Source organism: Coenobita brevimanus, chromosome 40, assembly GCF_032717465.1.
Source record: "Coenobita brevimanus isolate Jiangsu-jjx chromosome 40, ASM3271746v2, whole genome shotgun sequence".
Taxonomy (NCBI): Eukaryota; Metazoa; Arthropoda; class Malacostraca; order Decapoda; family Coenobitidae; genus Coenobita; species Coenobita brevimanus.
The window spans coordinates 8,950,529-8,973,623 of NC_136993.1; the positions used below are offsets into that span (position 1 = coordinate 8,950,529).

Here is a 23,095-nt window from a genome sequence, read left to right on the forward strand (position 1 = left end):
TTGCGCGTCCTTCTTACAAGTTGTATCAAGCTCTGCTGGCCCCTATATAATGAGCTCAGTCTCTGCATCATGGCCACTTAGATCTGCTCCTCATTTTGTTCACATCTCTGTCCTCCCCTGTACAGTTATTATTATTGTGAATTTCTCAGGAAGTCTCCAACCATCTAGCAGCTGTGTAATTTGAGTATAACTGTTGTTGCATTTTTTCTTGTACTGTGTAGCATAAGGTTAATTCTTAGGCCTAGTGAGGTTTTTGATTAATGTTGGGTTTTATGTCAGTCATTTTTGATAATAGTTTGTATCTGTAATAATTTATCTGGCATTCACTGAGTATTATCTGGTATCTCATTTTATCAGGGCTGACTTAGATAAATTTACTCTTGCTAATTTCGTGTTAATAGAGGCTATTGCAGTTATCCATATATTTAACCTGTTTTTTGCCATTACATTATCCTTATGAGTCCTGAATGTTTTGTTGTTAGTTTGAGCATTAAACTTTAACTTGTAATTTTACCCAACTCTTTTGTTTTGAACCTGGAACTTTACGGGACAGTAGTGACTCTTAGTATTCTCACGTAAAGTGTACATTATCTTTCTCTGTTCCGTAACAATATATACCGGTATATAGATAGATAGAATGGAGGGAATGTAAGAAAATGTTCTGGAAAGAGGTAAAGAGACTTGGACAAAGTGGCAATGAAGTTAATAGGGGAGTGAAAGATAAAAATGGTAGAGTACTAGTTGAGAAGGGAGAAAAAGTGAGCAGATGGAGAGAACACTTTAATGAATTGTTGAACATAGAGAATGAAAGTAATGCGAGTATAAGTGGCTGGGGAATGGCTGGGAGAAGGAGGGAGGTGAGAAGACCGGAAGGAATCAGCATGATTTAAGTTGTGGAAGTTTTGAAGAAAGTCAAAATGGGAAAAGCCCCAGGAATTGATGGAGTGTGTGGTGAAATGCTGAAGCATGGGGGATAGAGAGTAGTACAATGGATGTGGAAGATGTGCAGATTGGCCTGGGAGGAAGGTAAAGTCCTGGATGATTGGAAGTTAGGTATAATCATTCCCATGTACAAAGGGCAAGGGGAAAAAGAAATGTGTGGTAATCATAGGGGCATTTGTCTTCTTAGTGTAATAGGAAAAGTATACGGTAGGATACTTATTGACAGAATTAGGAAAATAACAGAGGAATTAGTTGGAGAAGAACAGGGAGGTTTTAGGAAGGGAAGAGGTTGTGTAGATCAGATATTCATTCTTAGATCTTCAGTGGAAAAGTGTTTAGAGAAGGGAAAGAAGTTGTATGCGGCCTTCATGGATTTGGAGAAAGCATATGACAGGGTGGATAGACAAGGATTGTGGAAAGTATTAAGAATATATTGAGTAGATGGGAAGTTCTTGAATCCTGTGAAGAGTATGTGTGAGGGTGCTAAGGCTGCAGTGCGTGTGGATAGTGAACTGAGTGAGGTTTTCTATTTGAAGGCTGGGTTGAAACATGGTTGTGTCATGTCTCCATGGATGTTCAATCTGTATATGGATGGGGTTATAAAAGAGATACAAGGGAGGGCAGTGGATGTTGGGGTGGCCCTAATGAGAGAGGGCAGTGTTTGGAAACTCCCTGTACTTTTGCTTGCAGATGATACTGTGTTGTAAAGTGAAGACGAAGGGGAGCTGCAAGGCTTAGTGGTTGAGATTGGGAGAGTTTGATAGAAACGGAATTTAAATGTGAATGTAGGGAAGAGTAAAGTTATGGTCTTTGAGAGAAGTGCAGTCAGTGAATGTACTGTGAGGTTGGATGATGTGGAAGTGGAAAATGTGAGTACATTTAAGTACTTGGGTAGTGTGATGTGTAAGGATGGAAGTTTGGAGGGTGAAGTGCTTGAAAGGGTACAACAAGGAAGAAAGTTTGCTGGTTCCTTAAAGGCAGTGATAAGAAACAGGGAAGTAGGCATGGAAGTGAAAAAGTTATTACGTGACAGTATTGTGATACTAACTCTGACGTATGGAAGTGAAGCTTGGACGTTGTTGGAGGGACACAAGTCAAGAGTGAGAGCAGTGAAAATGAGTTTCTGGAGAGGAGCATGTGGGGTCACATGGAGAGACAGACTGACAAATGAGGATGTGAAGGAGCGTTGTGGTGTGGATGTGATAGGAAGCATTAGGAGCAACACACTGAGGTGATTTGGCCATGTGAAGAGGATGGAGAGTGAGAGAATGACGAGGAGAGTGTATGTGAGTGAGGTGAAGGGGGACAGAGGGAGGGGAAAGCCAAGGATGAGGTGGAGGGATGGGGTGGAGAGGTATATGAGAGAGGGGGGTGTGAACTGGGAGCAGGGCAGTGAAATGGCGGGGGACAGGGTGACGTGGAGGCGATTTGTTTGTGGCCACCCCGTATAAGGGATTAAGGCATCTGGCAATAGATAGATAGATATTGATTTGACTGAGTGATGCAGACTTTAAAGCCCAGCAAACTTTTATATAACAAATAGCTTGGGTATAAAGCTTAATTACATCATTGTTCATTACAGTACAAGTATTACATCTCTGTCATTCCTGAATCATATATTAACAGTTACTGAATTTCTGACGAGAAAATGCGAATCCTTAAAGTAACTAGGCGCTGGTTTATATGCTAGGGTGTATAATTTTAGTAGTGCTGTACTGATTGGGCAACCCATTTACTGCAACTTTTTTTTTTCTTCGTTACCTTATTGTTGTTATTTTACATTATTAACTTCAAGTATTGACACATTTTAAGTAAGTAATTTCCACTGCTTATCATCCGCACAGTGTCAAAACAGGTCTACAGTTGTCACTGCCAAGGATCTTTCCAAGACTTTAAAATGGTGCCCAGTAAGTAGCTAAATATATTAGAAAACTTACATCACTATGATGTATTAATTTCAAATTCTACATCAGTGGATACATGGATGACACAGAATGTTAGACAATACATTAGCTGTGCAATCTCGTGGAAAAAAAGGTGATGTAGGTTACTGAAATATGATAAATTGCCAAGCATTATTTGTTACCGTGAACTACGTTTATACTCTGAATGCTTGTATGTTTCTTGAAGTATGAGATAGTGAAAAAGGGTCCATAATTTACCAAGCGTGCGCCACGTAATAATAAAAAAAAAAGTCAGACAGGAATCGGCTGTGCAGAATTAAAGAATGTGTCCAAGAAGACAATGCATAAGACAGTGTATAATTGATGGGAGATTTGAATGAAAGAGTTTGCAAGGGTCCTGTTGATGATATAATGATGTAACGTGGGTTGTTTAGGTGAACTGTGTCATCATGAGGATGCCACCACCTCTGCCCCGATGGCAGGCCCTTTTGTGGCCCTTCAGAGAAAACACGTGGGTGGCTTTTGTGGTGGGATTCGTGCTCAGTGGGCCACTTCTCTATTGCCTGGCTCGAGGCTCAGCTCGAAGGTTTGTATATTCTCGCAGCTTACAACATAGTTACCTATGACATTACTTTTGTAGTGTTCTTGATGGTGCTATACACCTTTACTCGGCTTAGGAGAGCACGTTTATTGCGAAGCAATCAGTGAAGGCATTTGGATACCCTTAAGTTTGAAAAACAATTATTCAAGCTTGAATCACGTGAAGAAAGGATTAAATAATGAAGGCAACTGGGAGCAATATTTACAGAGGCGCTGACAAGGAACCTACACGTGGTAGCGCTGTGCACCCTGGGTGGAATGAAGCAGCTGCAGCATTTATCCGAAAGCCAAATCTCCTCATATTTACCCGCACCTCACAGTGAAGAAGTGGCTTGGTCCGACCCTAGTGAGGCACTTCTACCACAATGGGATGTCAGTTCCATACACAGTGTACAGTATATACTGCATTGTACCTACAGGACGGCACTCCTATTGCTTGCTTGCAGTCGATGGACTTGCCCAGGCACTTAGATTGGTATTATGTAAGAACAACAAATATTTATGGAAAGATGCTCTAAAGTATCACTTGCCCTTCAATACAGTGACTAACTATGAAGTACTCAGGAGCTGACAAAGCAGGATTACTCAAGTTAGAAACTGATATTGTGGTAGCCATGTATTCATATATATACACAGAGTCATGTACTGTAGAAGACTTTTCAATCTATGTTTTTTTTTAATTTAACTTGGGGAAGAGTTGCATCCTGTCTCAGATTACTTCCCGCAGCACAAACGCAAAATAAGAAGACTACGGCTCTTCATCCTTGCCTTTGCATTTCTTCGCAGATATCACTATTCAGTTACTAATTTGCTACAGCTCAGCATTCAGAATAGAAGGATGGTACGTTTACCGTTAGTTAAACTGAAAAGAATATAATGTTCTTGGACATCCGGGGGGAGGGGGGTCTTCATGAAGATCCCAAGGAATCTGCAGCAGCATAATGTTCAATATATATATATATATATATATATATATATATATATATATATATATATATTAACGGCCATACCACGTTGAGTACACCGCTTCCTGTCCGATCAGCGAAGTTAAGCAACGTTGGGTCTGGTTAGTACTAGGATGGGTGACCGCCTGGGAACACCAGATGCTGTTGGCATAACGTTCTCCCTACGTGTCAAGTGGGGTTGGTGGAGGATTAGTGCCCCTCCCTGTAAAACAATTAACTCTAAGCCCATGGCCACCCCGTTTGGGATACATGGCGTCTGGCAATGAATGAATGAATATATATATATATACATATATATATATATATATATATATATATATATATACATATATATATATATATATATATATATATATATATATATATAGTAGATAGGTAGATGGGTAGATAGATATAGATAGATATTCAAACAAATGTTGACATAACGTGAGGGGATGGGGAGCAGTGTGTTTTTATTACCGGGAGCATAATATTTTTAGGGGTACTTATTAGAGCCAAGTTTAGCAAGAACGAATACTCACAGAGTACAACACTTGCACCTTAGCCAACAGTCAGTGTAAGGCTAAATCGTTGACACAGCCCAGTTTCCTTGGTGTTTGACTGACTGCATTCTAAATCGAATAATTTCATCCTTACTTTGTCATCAATCCATTTTCTACAATTGATGCATTCGGATCAAAAGTGTATAACCTGACCTTGCCTTGTGACCTTTACCTTTAGTCTATATTCTTTTGAAAAAAAAAAAAAAAAAGCTTCATTCTGTGACGAGCCTAAATCCATCCACCACTGTTGGTCAGAATCTAATAAAAACTGTTTGAGTTAAAGAGCCTATCTTTACCTTCCCCTTATGCCTTTGCATCAGTCTGATGGTTTTCAGAAATGAATTACATCACCCTTTCCTGTACCACAATATATCCATGAGGCTTTGTTGAAATCGGATCAAAACTGGTTAAGTGGACTCTGTCTTCTGACCGTTTTCGGCCAAGTGTGTCAAAATATTAATCATTTGACCTCTGATGGTCCTCAGATATTATGTATGCTTTAGTGTTATTCTGCTGAAGTGATTTCCATAATCTTCTTAAGACAGTTATACAGACAAACTGAACCAAATACAAACCACCCCTGATCTTTCGAACACGGGTCTTGAGAAATGTTACATTTTCAATGCTTTGTATTCATCTGAATATGGTGGTTACTCTCATATTTTCAAGGATATAAGTTTTGTGAAATGTGCTACCAGTTTTGCACTATGTCATATGCAGCTTAGCAAAGTTACTTATATGCACCTGAAATTTACATTGTCATGCATATTGTATGTCATCATATCTTCTACATAGTGATGAATGCATAAAAGCGTACAAATTTAAATTACTTATTATTCTGTGCACAAGCAAAACTCTCAAAGCACTGTTGCTGGTATATTACAGGACACCATTTGAGAGTCATATCATGAATGAAACAGTTACTTTGGCAAAAAAAAAAAAAAAAAAAAATACCGATATGACAACTGATAAAATTGCAATCTTAGATTGCTCATGTGCAACAGCGCAGTCAGTTATTTTCACACCATCTAAAAATGTCTGGCAATGTGGTATTATACCCTTTTATATGGTTTTACGTAGAAAATATGTTAGTATTGTGGTGGCACATGACAACCACACATGCATCAATGCTCATGCGGGAAGACTATTCCCCTTCTCTTCCGCTTATCTACAATGTAACTCCAATGCTATACTGCTTGACTTGCTTCTAATCAATGAAATACAACTCCTTCACACATAGCATTTTCTAAGGTTATTCAGATATTACCCTCACTCCAAATGAAGCAGTAAGCTCCTGCGATGTGCTTGAGAAAAGGGATAAAAGTGTTTTCCTTTGAGTACGGAGTTTTGGGAGCATTATCACCATTTATTTCGAATATTTATGCAATACTGCTTAAAAAATATTTTTCTATTGGTACTTTAGGTGGTTACTATAGCACAAGGTAACAGTTTCGTGCGTTTCGATCACAAAAATCTAATAACATTAATTTCATCCAGTAGGCTATTTATAGTTTATCTGTAACCCATTAATACAGGATCACTCAAAAGTCCTCAAAGAGAGGAACACTGGAAGGAGCTCTCGGAGGGTGCATCACTCGCATCCTCCACTTACAGTAGTCTAAGAGCCGAATATCTGAGTTTCATCTGTAATTCTTACCATCGGCAGATCGCTCTCAAAATTGCATTAATTACTTCCTTCTTGCCTCACCATTAATCCTTCCAATAAGTTTGGTTTTACAGGCGAACAAAGAAAGGAAAAACTATAAAAACAGAAAAAATACATCAGTCTACAAATGTCTTCTCTTAAAGACTAGAAATGTACCAGAAATGGCCAAAGAGAACAAGAAAATTGCAAGGAAAGGAAAATTCACAGTTAAACAAAGAAAATTATCTACGTTGATAAGACATAGCTTTAAAATTTTTTATAACCTTAGGAAGAAAGTATAAAGCTATATGTCAACCAAAAGATGAATACGAGTTAAAAACTACATTAGATGGTCCACAGAAAACACAATGTAGGTCATAATACTTGTAATCTGAAGAGTAAATGATGACACAACACGATGCAACTTCCCTATAAATGGTCGTAGAAACTTTTCCTGTGGATGGATTTGCATCAAATTTGGTTGAGTCAAAGCTGAGGGTGGCCTACATGGCAACAACCGGGAGCTTATTCGAGGGGCAAGCAGCCTATGTTTTGCTCAATATTCTCCCGGCAGTCAGGCTCAAAGGGTGTGTGAATGCGTGGCTGGGCATTTAAACCAGCATTTCCTACTACCGCAATGTCCATAACTTACTTGTGTATAGTGATGTTGTGTTATATGTAGTGCAGTGTGCTTGTGAAGAACGTTTATAAGTGTTTCTTATAATTATATTTTCAGAGAAAGCCAGATTTGAAAATTCTTAACTGATTTTTACCATTCCTTTGTAGTTATACACTACCAGAAAAAAGCCTCACAAGGGGTTATCTGAAAAAGAATATATGAAATACTTGTTCTGTGGCAGTGAGAGTGAGGGAAGTAGTGGTAGTGAAACAGACAGTGAATATGTTGAGCAGGAGAGAGTGAGGAGCAGGAGAGTGAGAAGCAGGAGAGCGAGGAGGAAATCTTACCCAAGGAGTGATAAACGTAAAGCCCCGGTCAAGGCCGCGGCGATAAGCACAATGGAGAATAGTAGGAGCACCATCACTACCACCACTCCTTTCACCACTGATACCACTGGTGTAGTAACTACTACTCCAATTATTGCCATTACTCTGAAGACAATTGTCACCTCTGCCATAACTCTCCCATCAGTCCTATCACCCCTGACACCACTGCCATCACTGCTGCCAGTCCTGCCACCACTGGTCTCAGGCCTACCACCACTGAAACCACCCCGACCCTCGTGACTAAGCTGCATTATCCCCACCTATCTTCCACCCCCCCACTGCAAACCTCTTCCCCCAGACTCACCCTACACTCTCACCACACTTCAACCTGCCCGCATCTCACCACCCATCCAAGATATTTCCATATCATCTTCCCAAGCTAAATATGGAAAGTCACTGTCCCCCTCACACTTCATTCCCCCGGAATATAAGCAAGCATCATCATCATCATCAGCAGCAGCAACACCACAACCATCTCCTCCACAACCATCTTCACCATGACTATCACCACCACAACCATCTTCACCACAACCATCTTCACAACAACCATCACCACCACAACCATCTTCATCACAACCATCACCACCATCTCCATCACCACGATCACCTAAACCTTCATCCACCCAGCTATCATCAACACAATCATCATCACCATCTCCTTCCCCACCACAAAGACGAGGGCAACATGGGCCTAGGCGAGGTAGTGGTGCGCGGCCAAGAGGTAGTTGTCTGTCTCAGGATCATGTGCGCCTCACATGTACTCAGCCAAGCATTTCCCCAGGTGGTGACCGTCAAGAGGAAGCTTGGAGTTCTGGATCACTTACACCCAATGCTGGCCGCTTCACTGAAACCCCATGTTTGAGAGTGGCAGCACCAGCAACACCACTCCAATACTTTCAACTTTCTTTTACCAGGGAGTTGCTCACCTACCTGACGGTCGAAACAAACAAATATGCCACGTTTCTGGGGACTGCACTAGATGTTTGGTACCTCTGCAACGAAGAGGAAATGGCTCAGTTCCTTGGATTATACTTTCTTATGGGGATTTGTGAACTGCCAACCATAAGACACTATTGGTGATCATCAGAGGTTCACGAATACCCCATATTTCGGCAAACTATGAGTGGAAAGTGCTTCAGGGCCATCCTGAAGCACTTTCATGCTTTCAATAGTCTCACCATACCCGAGGGCAATCAGGACCGGCTGATAAGGATTCACACAGTGATGCAGTATCTCCTTCAGAGTTTGCAGGAGGCTTACATCCCGGGCAAACATTAGCCTGGATGAGGGATCTCTGGGTTGGAAGGGGCGACTCTCCTTCCATGTATATAACCCTATGAAGCCCGAAAAGTATGCCATAAAACTATACATCTTGACTGAGGCAGGGAGTGGTTACATTTGGAATTTGGAATTATACACGGGGGAGAAGAAGTCTCTAGAGAACACAGTGTGAGGCCTCGTTGAACCTTTGAAGGGCAAAGGATACAAGTTGTATATGGACAATTATTACAACTCTGTACCACTGTGTGAACGCCTCTTCACAGAGGGAGTGTACCTGTATGTGTGTGGCACAGTACGACTTGCAAGGGGAACACCGAGGGAGCTGCAGGACATCAGCAGTGCTAAATGCCTTCCTGATGATGGAGTGGAAGCTAGACACAAGAGCAATGTAATGGTGTTGTGGAGGGAGAAACGTATCGTAAATATGGTGTCCACCTTCCACAGCGACACCACCGTCCCTAAGCAAGCACATGGGAAGGTCAAGGGTCCAGATGGGAGATTCCACTATGTTCTGAGAAGAGTGAACAAGCCCGTCATGGTGGAGGACTATAATAGGCACATGGGGGTGGATCATTTCGATCAGATGATCCAATATTACCCCGCCCAAAGGAGGATGGTCAAGTGGACCAGGAAAATGACCTTTTATTTCATCCACATGGCCCTATTCAATCCCTACACCCTCTACAAGAACACCAACAGGCCTATGACTTTCCTGAAATTCCAGGAGTACATATGCCACAAAGTCCTGATATTCCGGGAGGAGGAGTGGCTGGCATCGGGTCATGCCCTTCACCATGCCCCTGACCTTCCCTCGTGACGACGACCACCAGTACCTGCAGCAACCACTACATCAACTGCAGCCTCTGCTCTACCTGCAACAATTGCTCCACCTCCTGCAACAATCGCTCAACCTCCTGCAACAATTGCTCCACCTCTTGCAACAGTCGCTCTGCCTCCTGCAGTAGCTGGCCTGTCAGGAGTAACTCCACCAGTTACTGAAACGACTGCTCCACCTCCTGCAGTAGCTGGCCCATCAGGAGTAACTCTGCCAGTTACTGCCACGACCGCTCCACCTCCCGCAGTAGCTGGCCTGTCAGAAGTTACTAGGCCAGCTCCTGCCACTGCACCTCCAGCAGGAGTATGGAGGCAAGGAGATGGAGTAGCACTGCTGTCCAAGCGCCATCGATATATCGACGATAGGACACACTTGGACTCAACTCTGCACAACACCCTGGAGAGAATCTCGATAGGAAAAGGCTGTGGTGAGTGTTGTGCTACTTCAACAAGAGGAGGAAGGACACCGGCTATATATGTCCTCTTTGCGAAGTGCCGCTCTGCACAGGTGATACTGATGAAAGCATACAGCAGTAAATCACATCGCAAACACACACACACACACACACACACACACACACACACACACACACAGGGACACAGACAGAGAGATAGACAGACACTTACACACATACATACAGAGAGACACTCACACATCACAAATACTCATGCACACACACACACACACACACACACACACACACACACACACACACACACACACAGACACACACAGGCTGTGATCGTACGTGTCCTCCTCCCTGCAACTCCATGTCCTCTCAAGAAACACTACAACACTGCTAGAGGATGTGAGTAACCAGCTTATTTGTCTAGTTTTTATACTATTGTATGGTATAAAATGTGTGTTTGCTATAGATTTCTCATAGGGAAAATATGGTGGATTTCATTGTTATTCTCTCAGTCATTATACATGTAAAGTACAGGCTGCATAAAAAATCTGAAGAAAGCTTGAGCAAGCCGATGATTTCTTATGCATACTTTTGTAAAGCAAAGTAACCTATGTGTGAAAATAAATGAGGAAAAGTTACGAAAGACGAACATTATACTCAGCCTACAGGCCTGAGCGAATGTGCTCACCACGCGCAACCCATTGTAACCTTTCAAAATTCATTTTCTCAATAACAACAAGGCTTATAACACTGTGATTTTTATATCATGGGCTTCTTTAACCTTTGAGCTACAAAAGTCGATAGAGTTTACATATACGTTTGTTACAGTGTCACTAAGAACATACGAAATAATAAACAAATCAAACTTTTTAGGCGATTCTCGTAGTTTTTTTTTTTTTTTTCGATTTACTCAAAAACTATTGGACGTATCAACTTGCAACTTGCACAGATGAAAGATCGTGAAATTCTTCATATAGACAGGTCCTTTGGAGCTGCGCATCAATGGAAATTTTTTTGACGGTGATGTTGGGAATTTATGAGAAGCTAATTTTCACATAACTAAGGTTTATTCAGGCTTCATATCTTTACATTTATTCATGTGTTTTATGTTTGTTTTTTTTTCTTATCTTATAAACATCAACGAAGATGATGGGAAGCAATTTATAACAATATAAGCGCTTTCCAAGGGTAAACTGGGCCATAGAAATTTTTCCCGTGATGCGCGAGCGGAGCCAGCCTGAGTGAGGTTTTAGTTCTGTGCATGGAACTGAAACTTATTGGAAACTTATGGTGCACGAGAGGGTTAAAATATCAGCCAAATGGAGACGGCCAAGACAAAATAAAGTAGGAAATGACTGGTGATGAAAAGCAGTATATAATGGCTGTCAAGAAGAACGTGACGACCAGATAAAGTCGTGTTACAATGAGAATTAAGTGTAGGAAGATCTCCAGACATGAAATGGCCATGGTTCAGATGGATATGACCAATCCTGAAACAAACCAATGCCATCTCCAAACAGCGAGTACGATAGCAAAGGGTGGACCAAGGTGTCATGAAGGGCTCAACAGCATGAAATTTAGCATTGATACCTGAAGACAAGCAGGATTGCCAGTGCTAAGTAAGAAGCTCTGAGGAGACAGGAAAGAAATCAGACACCAGGATAAAACGTAAAAGCATGTGCAGTAGATCAAATGGTAGCACGAACCGCAAAGGCATCAACGGTCTCACTGTCTGGGATACCAACATGACTAGGCACTCAACAGAACTTGACAGACTTACACGATACTGACAACTGGAATAGCTGTCCTAAACTCTGAAGGACATTAAGGTGAGACGTGAGGCTGAGCATGACAGGAGAAGGTGCTGAGAGTTTGAATGCAAAATAAACCAGAGGCCCCCTCGAGGGGGAAATCACACTAGCCGTGAGCCGATGTATATTCAGCACCCAGCAATACATGAAGTTCAGCTGTTATAGCAAACGTCACAGGGGTTAGACTATTGAATAAATTATCAGGAAAGGATACTAAAAATCCTGTACTCCTACATGTCTTAAAACTGTCAGTCTGTATACGAAGAGCAGAAGTGTTCATGCAAATGATCATAAAAGGACAACCGGAGAGCAGCAGAAGTAGAGGATTTCACACAAGACAAAATTGAGGAACAGACTGCCGGACGTGGCAAAAGCCAGAGTGGAGTGGTGGCTGGACAGATCAAAAGAACGTTGTCGACTTAATTGGAAAATAAGCAAAAAGAAACTGAGTACGAAGAGAATAAGGAGGAATGGAGCTGGGATAAAGTTAGAAATAATCTGCAACAAAACAAGGTAAGCAGAGGGCTGACTGCTGATGATACAGAGAAGGGACCCCTGACTTGTCATAACAGGCTTTCAGCAGGAAAAGGTTTAAAAGCACCAAAAGCTTACTAGAGATCAAAATGATGGACAGAATCCAGTTGATGCAAATCACTGGTGGATGCAGAGGAGTAAACCTGAAATTCATACTATAATTTTCACAATACAAGTAAAATACCCGCCACCGCCAGACCACTCACCCCACCACCCCCCACCCCACCACCAAGCCACCACCACCCCAGGAGGACACCACGGCGGGGTTAGTGACCCAGGACAAGAGGGTCACCAGGACACCCCTGTCCAGAGTCCCTCTTCCCCGCAACTGTCACAACACCAGGAGAGCGGGAAGAGGCAACGACCCTGCAGGCAGGGCAGCCTTTACCAGGTTCGGGGTGGGACTGATCCAGAGTCAGTCCCAGGCAACACCGCGGTACGGCCACCGTACGTACCAGGGAAGAAGCGGTCACTGTTCGCCCTTCAGTTGTTTCCCCCTGTGACACCGCCATCACAGCCACCGTACGTGAAGGTGGAGGGAGTGGCCTCTGTATGCCCCTCAGTCACAGCCACCTCTGGGGACGGCCTTGGGGCATTAGTTATTGAACGCACCCCAACTGGCAGAGAGAGGAATAGTGGAACCGCGATCACGGCCACCGTACGTGATGGGGAGGGAGTGGCCACCATAGGCCCCTCATACACTATTGCCTCCTACTACGGGAGTAACACCTCAGTTACTTCCTGAAGGGCAGGCAGGCCCAAGGCTACGGCCTTTGTACGTACCAGGGTAAGTAGACCCTCGGCTGCGGCCTCTGTACGTACTGGAGAGGGCGCTGCCCCTGTGCACCCCTCTCCTGCCTTTTCCTCCTACGGGAGCAACACTGCGTTCATGGTCGCCGTACATGACGGGGAAGGAGTGGCCACCGTACGCCCTTCAGTTACTTACCGGCAGGTAGGCAGGCACATGGCTACGGCCGCAGTGTGTGCAAGGGTAAGTAGACCCTCGGCTAGTCTCAGCACTCACCGGAGAGGGCGCTGCCCCCGTGCACCCCTCTCCTGCTTTTTCCTCCTTTAGGAGCAGCACCGCCAGCACTGTCTTAGTACATGCAGGGGAAGGAGCAGCCACCGTACGCCCTTCAGCTGCGAGCCCTAGGAGTCACGAAACCGCGTTCACAGCCACTGTACATGACGGGGAGGGAGTGGCCACCGTACGCCCCTCATTCGTGATTTCGAAGGACGCCCTTTGTCTCCCAACAGGAGCGATTCCCTGGAGGTGCTGTCAGAGTGGTGGCGTGGCCCAGTCCAAGCCCTACCGCCTACCCCTGGGAGGTCCCTGTCCCTGACGGACACCCGACGGAGGCGGCGCCGCAATTCACCCCTGACGGCGCTTTCTCCTGTAGGCGGCCGCAGTCCCCGGACTCCCAGGTCTGGCCAGCAGCCCCCAGGCCCAGACAACCCGGGCTCTCTCTCTCCTCAGAGCCAGAGGTGCCAGGCCCACCTCCTGCGGCTGTTCGGCCCTAGTCCCGAGGACCACCTCTCAGGTCGAGGCCCTCAGACCGGAGAGCCTGCCTGCACACCACCGACGCGGCCCCAGTGCGAGGGCAGCCTCTCAGGTCGAGGCCCCCAGACAGGAGGGCCTCCCTGCACCCCAACGACGACTACGACCTGGGCAGTGACGTCCCTGCGGGCAGTGCATTGCCCCCTGCAGGAGGGCTCCCCGTAGGGCCCCTCTCGCACGCCCCGGACACGCAACAGGTGATGCCCAGGGAAAATACGGGTACACAGTGACACTAATAACGCTAGTGCCATGAACAGTCAAGACAGAAGTGCACAGTGATAAGTGACAGAGTAAAGGCCCAAGTAATATATAAGTGACTAATGTTACCCACAGTGTATAGTGACCTGTTACTTGGCACAGCAGAAGAGATCAATAACCATATACGGGAGGACTTATAGAAATCGTGGGTTGAGATCAGAGGTGTGCGGCATTCATCAGAAACTTGTGAACTAGTGCTAATGCGACTAAATGACTTCCGCAAGTGTCATGACCTGCACCCTACCCACTAATGGTAATATTCATTCCCCCAGCTCTTGGTCACGTCCTCTCCTAGTGTATCGAACTTAATATATATGACGCCATCTCTGCCTAGAAACAGTATCCAGGTATTATAATATTAAAACCAAATATCCATGTATAAGTGAAGAGTGACATATTGTGAGTGTGACTATAATCATTTGTATTAAAGGCTAACTCTGTGTTTCCTGTCTCCACACATATCCAATATCTCTTTGTGTATATTGTAACGGTGTAGGAATTAAGACAATAGATGTGTTAAGTTGTACTACCTGGTTTTTATGTCCTGTTCCTTTGTGGGTGCTTTACTTCTGGTCCGGAAAGAGAGCCCTGCTCAGTCGCTGGTGTTTTTAGGACGAGAGGTCGGACTAAAAACACCCAGCATAACAACAAGAAAGTTATGATAATATAGGATTGCACTCCAAGAAACATGGGACAATGTCTGGAGTAGGTAAATGTATTGGTAGGGCAATAACCCTTAAAAAGGAGATATGTGCATTCCACGTCAACTGATAGACATGAGGCCAAGGAATGTAACTATAGATCGAAAAGGAAGCAGTGTAATATAAAAAACAAAAAAAACAAGAGATGGTTGAGGGACATAGCAGTGACGAGTAGAAGTGACTGCACATATCGTAAAGGTGGATTCAGGAAGTCATGGGTCGTCGCCCAATGCGAGGCTTTGGTAACTGCCAACTGCATAAGATGTTCAGTGTAACCATATTAGAACCAGCAGCAAGGACTAAATTTGTCAATGTACAGTATAGAGATGAACGCATTGCTGATGGAAGGGTAGAGACAATGCCGTTAATAGCAATAAGAAGAAATGTGACAGTAGGACCACAGGCATGTTGCATGCCTTTAGAATGTGGAGAGAAAGTAGATGGTGAATCACTTACACTGGCATGAAATTTTCTAATGGTTTAAAAGATTTTAACGAAACGCACACGTTACCAACAACACCATGATTACAGGCTTTCCTACGATCAAAGAAAAGAGCAAGGGCGGCGTCATTATGTGAGAATGCAAACTGAATTTAAATAAGTTTCCATGCAGATTGAAAGGTCCAAAGTACATCACGACTTCCTGAATCCGAACTGCGCTGGCGAGAGATGTTAGCGGGATTCAAAAATCCACATCCACATAAGCCTAATAATGACCAGGCATTCCAGACCCTTGCCAAGGCAGCATGTCAAGACAACTGGACGAAAATCTTGTGTCACGTTCATCTCTGACTGGCATAAGGAATGAAATAATTATGGCTATACTCCAGGCAGAGGGAAAAACACTTTCAGACCAGACCATATTATAAAGTAACAGCAGGAAGTGGAGAGCCTCCATGGTGGGATGTTTCATCAATTTGTAATTAATGCCGTTGAAGCCTTTATTTGTATCCTTAACCCGTCACGTCCCGAGCACTTTCGCACCTCCGACATCCCCCAGTCCTGACCATTTTTAGAATTTTTTTTTTTTTTGGCTAAAACCTCCGCTTTTGGTGAGAAACATCGAAAATTCATAGAGAAATCACTCACCTGAGGTTTAAAATACTTGATACAGGTGGGAGTACCTCCTTACCTTACAGGGTTTTCTATCAGGCTGGCTGCAAAGAAAACGAGTTCTATGGGAGGATAACTATTCCACACCACTCATAAACGGTATTTATTTATTTATTTGGTATGAATTTATATGTAGTATGAGAGTATATTGGTTTTCAAACAGCAATATAGGCATTATAAGCATTGTTTCACTCATTAACTCATTACCATTCCTGACCTTCTTTTGCCACATTACCTGATCATCATTTCTTACTGCTTCTTCCTCTAATGCTATGTAAACTTTGTCCTCCACATTGTCATCGATTGGGGAATCACTCTGGCCCTGAATGTCTTTATTGACCAGGTCACTGGTAACAGGTGAATTGCTGAGACAATGGGGTGTACAGTGGCGTACCCAGAAAGTTGAAAAGGGGGGGGGGGGCTTTTTTTTTTTTCTTTTAACTGTGCAGCCCATGAATTTGGCGAGCGCAGCAAGCCTGTACAGCTGAGGGGTTCGGGGGGACACTGTAAGTCCCCCTCCCCCATCCCGAGAAAACACTGCATTTTGGCCAATTTTATGATCATTTTGTGGCCATATGGAATGGGAATATAACATAAATACAGCATATTCTGTAGTCATTTTAAGTACTCTGTGCCGCTGAGTTATAATTCAGTCTCTCCAATAACCTTATGCTACTAAAATTCAAACGGTCACATTCTTTTTTTTTTTTTTACAACTTAGCAGAATAGACAGGTATACTGGACCGTATGAACAAATATACAGTATACATATATACTATATAATATATAATTATTCCTTTGTACAAAGGAAAAGGGGAAAAAGAAGTGTGTGGTAATCATAGGGGCATCTGTCTCCTTACTGTAGTATAATAGGAAAAGTGTATGGTAGGATACTTATTGACAGAGTTAGAGAAAGAACAGAGGAATTTCTTGGAGAAGAACAAGGAGGCTTTAGGAAAGGAAGAGGTTGTGTAGATCAGATATTCATTCATAGATCTTTAGTGGAAAAGTTTGTAGAGAAGGGAAAGAAGTTGTATGCGGCTTTCATGGATTTGGAGAAAGCATATGACAGGGTCAATAGACAAGGATTGTGGAATGTATTAAGAATATATGGAGTAGATGGGAAGTTGTTGAATGCTGTGAAGAGTATGTACAATGGTGCTAAGGCTGCAGTGCGTGTGGATGGTGAACTGAGTGAATTTTTCTCTTTGAAGGTTGGGTTGAAACAGGGATGTGTCATGTCTCCGTGGTTGTTCAATCTGTACATAGATGTGGTAATAAAAGAGGTACAAGGTGGAGTAGTGGATGTTGGAGTGGCCCTGGTGAGAGAGGGTAGTGTTTGGAAACTCCCTGTACTGTTGTTTGCAAATGATACTGTGTTGTTGAATGAAGACGAAGGAGAGCTTCAAGATTTGGTGGATGAGTTTGGGAGAGTGTGTAAGAAACGGAATCTAAAGGTGAATGTAGGGACGAGTAAAGTGATGGTCTTTGAGAGAGGTGAAGTCAGTGAATGTACAGTGAGGTTGGATGGTGAGGAATTGGAAAATGTGAGTACGTTTAAGTACTTGGGTAGTGTGATGAGTAAGGATGGAGGTTTGGAGGGTGAAGTGCTTGAAAGGGTACGGCAGGGAAGAAAGGTTGCTGGTTCCTTGAAAGTAGTGATAAGAAGCAGGGAAGTGATCATGGAAGTGAAAAAGTTACTACATGACAGTATTGTGATACCAACTCTAACGTATGGAAGTGAAGCTTGGACGTTGTTGGAAGGACGCAAGTCATGAGTGAGAGCAGTGGAAATAAGTTATTTAAGAGGAGCCTGTGGAGTCACATGGAGAGACAGGCCGACAAATGAGAATATAAAGGAGCGTTGTGGTGTGGATGTGGATATGACAGGAAGCGTTAGGAGGAATACACTGAGGTGGTTTGGCCATGTGCAGAGGATAGAGGGTAAAAGGCTGACGAAGAGAGTGTATGTGAGTGAGGTGGAGGGGAGAAGAGGGAGGGGGAGGCCGAGGATGAGATGGAGGGATGGGGTGGAGAGTTATATGAGAGAAGGGGGGGTGAGTTGGGAGCGGTGCAGTGAAATGGCGGGGGACAGGGCGACGTGGAAGCTGCATTTGTTTGTGGCCACCGAACGGGATTGAGGCATCTGGCAATATATATATATATATATATATATATATATATATATATACATATATATATATATATATATATATATATATATATATATGTATATATATGGAGCCTCTGTGGTACAGTGGTAAAGTGTGCATGTTCGAACACTGAAGGACGAGGGTTCGCGCCCCGCCAGGGTAATAAACTTTGGGAGCGTCCTTCAGGCAACGTACTGCATTGGCAGACACAAGGGATGCTGTGGTTGAACCAGTGTCGCATATTGTAAAGTCGGCTTGCGTGGGCCGATTACACTTGGTTCACAGACTACAAGCATACATCCAAAGCCACTCCAAAACTACAAGTACACTTACAAGCACTTCTCACCCTACATACAGTCTTTACTACACAGCCTAAGCCACTTGGTCGAGATACATTGGCTGTATCGTCCCCACTTCGGTCGCGACAGGCCGGTCCTGCAGTGGACACTCAAACGGCTGATTAGATGATATATATATCAAATGCAAAAGGGGGGGGGGGGCCATGGCCGCATGCCCCCCTCCCCTCGGTACACCACTGGTCATGTACTAACTTTTTCACTTCCTTGCTCACTTCCCTGTTTCTTATCTCTGCTTTCAAGGAACCAGCAACCTTTCTTCCATGCTGTACCCTTTCAAGCACTTCACCCAAGTACTTAAACGTACTCACATACCTATCAAAGTGAAAATGAATTCCAAATATTATTGTTTGGAATTCATTTTCACTTTGATACATATGGCATCTTCCCAGCAAGCAGCAGCCTGTCTAGCTCACAAACTAGAATTAGGGCGCCCACTCCGACAGGGTTAATTGACCACCAAGGTGACATGACATCAGTGACGATGTGCAAATGAACCATAAAAAAATCGATCGCCCAAATGTCACCATATCGATTATTTTGTGTAGTCGCCCCGTGTCATCCTTGGCAAGATGCAGCCCTGGATGGCTGCCCATGTCTCCCATACCTGTATCTGCCATATTATAAGTATTGTTCAAAGCAAACCCCTGACTCTCTCTCTCTCTCTCTCTCTCTCTCTTCTTGCTGTAGATGAAAACCTTGTTCCGTTGGAAAATTTTGTTTTGAGTGATGTATTATTCTTCCAGTCACCACTTTTTCTTACACTCTCTCTGATAGGTAAAAAAAAGAAAAAAAACTTTACTGTAAGTCTAAAATTTTTGAATTCACGATCACTACTTTTGCCTTTGTATGGGTGTTCACATTATACATTCTGCCTGTGTTAAGATCTCAACCCTTGATTAAGGTATACATAATGTAGTCGAACCATTCCACTTCTCTTATTTCTCTTTTTATTGAGGTATTTGTCACGGGGTTTTTAATATCACGGTGTTTTTTTAATAAAAATATATGCTTAAATATTATTTGATTGATAATAATATTCAATAATATTGAAGAGCAGAGACAATGATTGTCTTGCTACATCAAGCAACGATTACTTTACGCTGGCTTATGCACGAGTCTCTAAGAACGACAATTTATAAACTTTCTCAACAGTACACAGCAGAGACTAATTACTCACAATTGCTGAATTACTGTACTGTTAGCCTCTGGAGAAAGTTACTTCACCCCTGACAATAAATAACTAATACTAATAATAATATCAGGCTCTTGCTGATGCTTTAACTCCTATCTGGCACAACGGATTTTAAGTTAATACCACAAGACTGGTCTAAGTACCAGTTATGAAAGCAAACGTTTATGCAAGCTAGGAGCTATATGGAAAATAAGCTTAATTATGGAGAAATGAAACAAGATTTTACTTTACATTAAGCTCAAGGAAAAGAACTGTTAAATTTATTAATTACAAAAAATAAATTTAACGTTACAATTCAAATCGAATCAATGAGACGCACTCACCCACTCACGCAATAGCTAAATACTTACGCCTAGGAAAAAAAGACACCTTAATTAAACTCTTATAACTAGGATTATACAAAAAGAAATACCGGTCGATGAATGCTATGTATCACCCGGGGGGTGGGAGGACTGGATTAACTGTGAAGTGGAGTTTGGGTACTAGCTGACCTCTCACACTGCTGGCACAGGACCTCTCTCCGTCACAGCAAACACTAGACTGACCAAGTCGTGGGAACAAAAGGGGAAGCAGTAGGCCGCATTTTTAACGGTCAAGTGCAAGCAGGGGCGAACAATAAAGAAAACAATAGTATCGCTCAGTACAGCACTTAGTGACGTGCATTAAATCGGTCACTTTTGAAAAAAGTGACGAATGTTTTGAAAAGTGTACCCCGAAATGGAGGGAGAAATGGTTAGCTGAGCGATACGCAGTGAGTTTTCCACTAATAGTTCGTGGCTTCTCACAAAAGGGAAATGTCGCGAATTGATTCGTGACATTACGCCCCATGAAAATTAAATCTTTCTTCCTTCAGAAGAAAGATTTCAATATACATGCATATAAATCCTAACTCAGTCACACAAGATTCACACTGTGGTGTGTGTGCTATCCTGCTACAGGAGAAAGTCGCAGTCGCCAGTGAGCGAGAAAACCTCGTATTTACGTTAATAGAAACAAGCTTGAGGGAAAAAACTCCGTGACGACGGTGAAAATCCTGTACTCAGGTCAAACTGAGCGAAAGTTCGCTACATTTACATTAACAACTAATTGTTATGTAGTGTAGTGTATGTAATACACGGTGTAGGTGTGACAGTTGTAGTGTATCTGTACCTACGTGTAAAATGACAAATACAAATTTATAGTAAAATAATGATGACGAGGCAGAAGAGAAGGGGCGGCAGCATGCGACAGGAACGACCAGCTGATCTGCACGGCAATGCTGCACCCACCAGCTACACCTGCGAAAGGAATTAAGGTGGAGCATCAAAACTGTTATTTCTCTCTCTCTCTGCCTAGCAATCAGTACTTGTCATTATTAACCAGGAAACGTAATTCTTGAATTCACAAATTGCTTAGAACCCTTATAGCTTACTGGTTAACGCTTATTAACTAGGAAATGTGCCAGTTCTTGAATTACTCAAATCTCTTAGAATGGGCAGTTTACGAGTTAACCTAACATTATTAACCAGGAAACGTAATTCTTGAATTCACAAATTGCTTAGAACCCTTATAGCTTACTGGTTAACCTAACTCTACACTTACGACTAATACAGGAAGCTGAGAATCGCTACGCAATCTCAGGCAGGTCACGTTTTAACACCCACCGTGGGTGTGAACACTCATGTGGTAATGTGCATTCTCCGGGAATCCTCAGAGAGGCCCACAGCTCGAGACGTTCCACAAGGTAATTCGTACACAGCCTCGGACTGTCTCTGCAGGGTTCTCAAACTTCCCCCTTAACTTATGGTATACATGTATGTACAGGCCCTGGATATATTGTGTCCTGTGGGGCCAACAAGTGAGACGTCAGGTCTACACTTTTGACTGGGAACCAGGCTGGTCCTTGGATTACTCAAATCTCTGAGGATGCCTATTTACAGAACCCAACATACAACAGTTGCTAGTTAGTAAGCAGTTAGTAGGTGAGACATCAGGTCTACACCCACATTACCACTACCCTGTCTCTCAACTGACTCAGAGATTACAGGTGTGGTTAGAAATGGCACAGGAAGGACATGTCCCTGATTAGTGGTGTTACTTTGACACACACTGCAGGAACGGACAAAACTATGTATGTCTCGTCCCATCCCTGGCCAGAAAAAGTCAGCTCGGATATGGCCCTGGGTCTTCCTTTTGCCCATGTGACCTCCTGAGGCTGAACAATGACCCCATTGTAACACTGCTAGGCGGTACTTGGCGGGAACGACAAACTGCAATCGAACCTCGCCCTCGGGTGTTCGTGACTCACGGTAGAGCCGTCCTTATTTACGAAGGAACTTGGCTCGACCTCCCCGTGAATACTTAATCACTCGACCCTTTTGTTTGTTCCGCACGGTAGCAAGTGTCGGGTCAGAATGTTGTTCTTGTACAACAAGTTGACTACACATCAGATCTTGCGGCGATTCAATAATCACTGGGGTGACAGTCTGGAGCCTCAGCCATGGCTCGTGTTACCGCAGCAGCCGAAGTCTGAGTAGCGTCATCGGAGCAACTATCCTTGACTCCATTAATATTTCCAATGATGAGTTCAAATAAAGGTTCTGGCATGACAACTGCAAGTGTCATACCAGTATAAAATGGAGATGCCACCTGGATACATGCCTCAGGGAACAATCTCACTGATCCATCAATAAGGCTTACATGGATCTGTCGACCTGTATACTGCTCAGGCCAAACTAAACTCTGCTTGACAGAGCAACCTGAGGAACCATTGTCTCTCAGGACCTTCACAGGAATGCCTCCCACAAACCCTGGCTGAACAAGGAAGGTACTGTCACCTGTGGGAGGGCCTGTGGAGGAAGCAGCTAGCCACTCATGAGGCTGCTGAATTGATGTGGCAAACATTGTGCCTTGAGAAGATGGAACATTGGCCATCTGTGGAGGGGGGTTCACTGTCACTGTGGGACTAGTGAACTGTGGGGAAGTACCCATGCTGGTAGGGACGTGACCACCGTGCTGCTGCTGAGGAATGAAGGCTGCATTCGCTTCTTGCCTCTTTTGAGCTGGTGGTGAAAAAGTTTGTCCCGACGGTCGGTTGCGTGGCTGATACTGCTGCTGGTTAGGGTACTTGTACCTTTTCCACTCAGGTTTGTGAGTGTTTTGCCCCTGGTCCTTCCACTGCGGTTTTGGACCTTGGTCATTATTCTGAGAATGGCCTTGGTGCTGGGATTCAGTCTGAGATGGCTTCCCAGACTTGGCAGTATCTTTTCTGCTCCAGGTGTTTTGCTTACGAGCTTGATACCCGTATGC

At 43.5% G+C, this 23,095-nt stretch overlaps 1 protein-coding gene and 1 non-coding gene across 2 annotated transcripts in view; both read left to right on the forward strand.

The window, feature by feature from the left end:
- The window catches only part of LOC145397280 (putative glutamate receptor), a 286,711-nt gene that overhangs the window by 59,045 nt on the left and 204,571 nt on the right, over positions 1–23,095 (forward strand). The window contains exon 7 of the mRNA XM_080270477.1: positions 3,281–3,432. Coding sequence (XP_080126603.1) covers positions 3,281–3,432 — 152 coding nt within the window. The remainder of the gene's footprint in view (positions 1–3,280; positions 3,433–23,095) is intronic.
- On the forward strand, positions 4,443–4,561 carry LOC145397384 (5S ribosomal RNA). The gene has a single exon (XR_013896959.1). It is a non-coding gene; the product is annotated as a 5S ribosomal RNA (ribosomal RNA).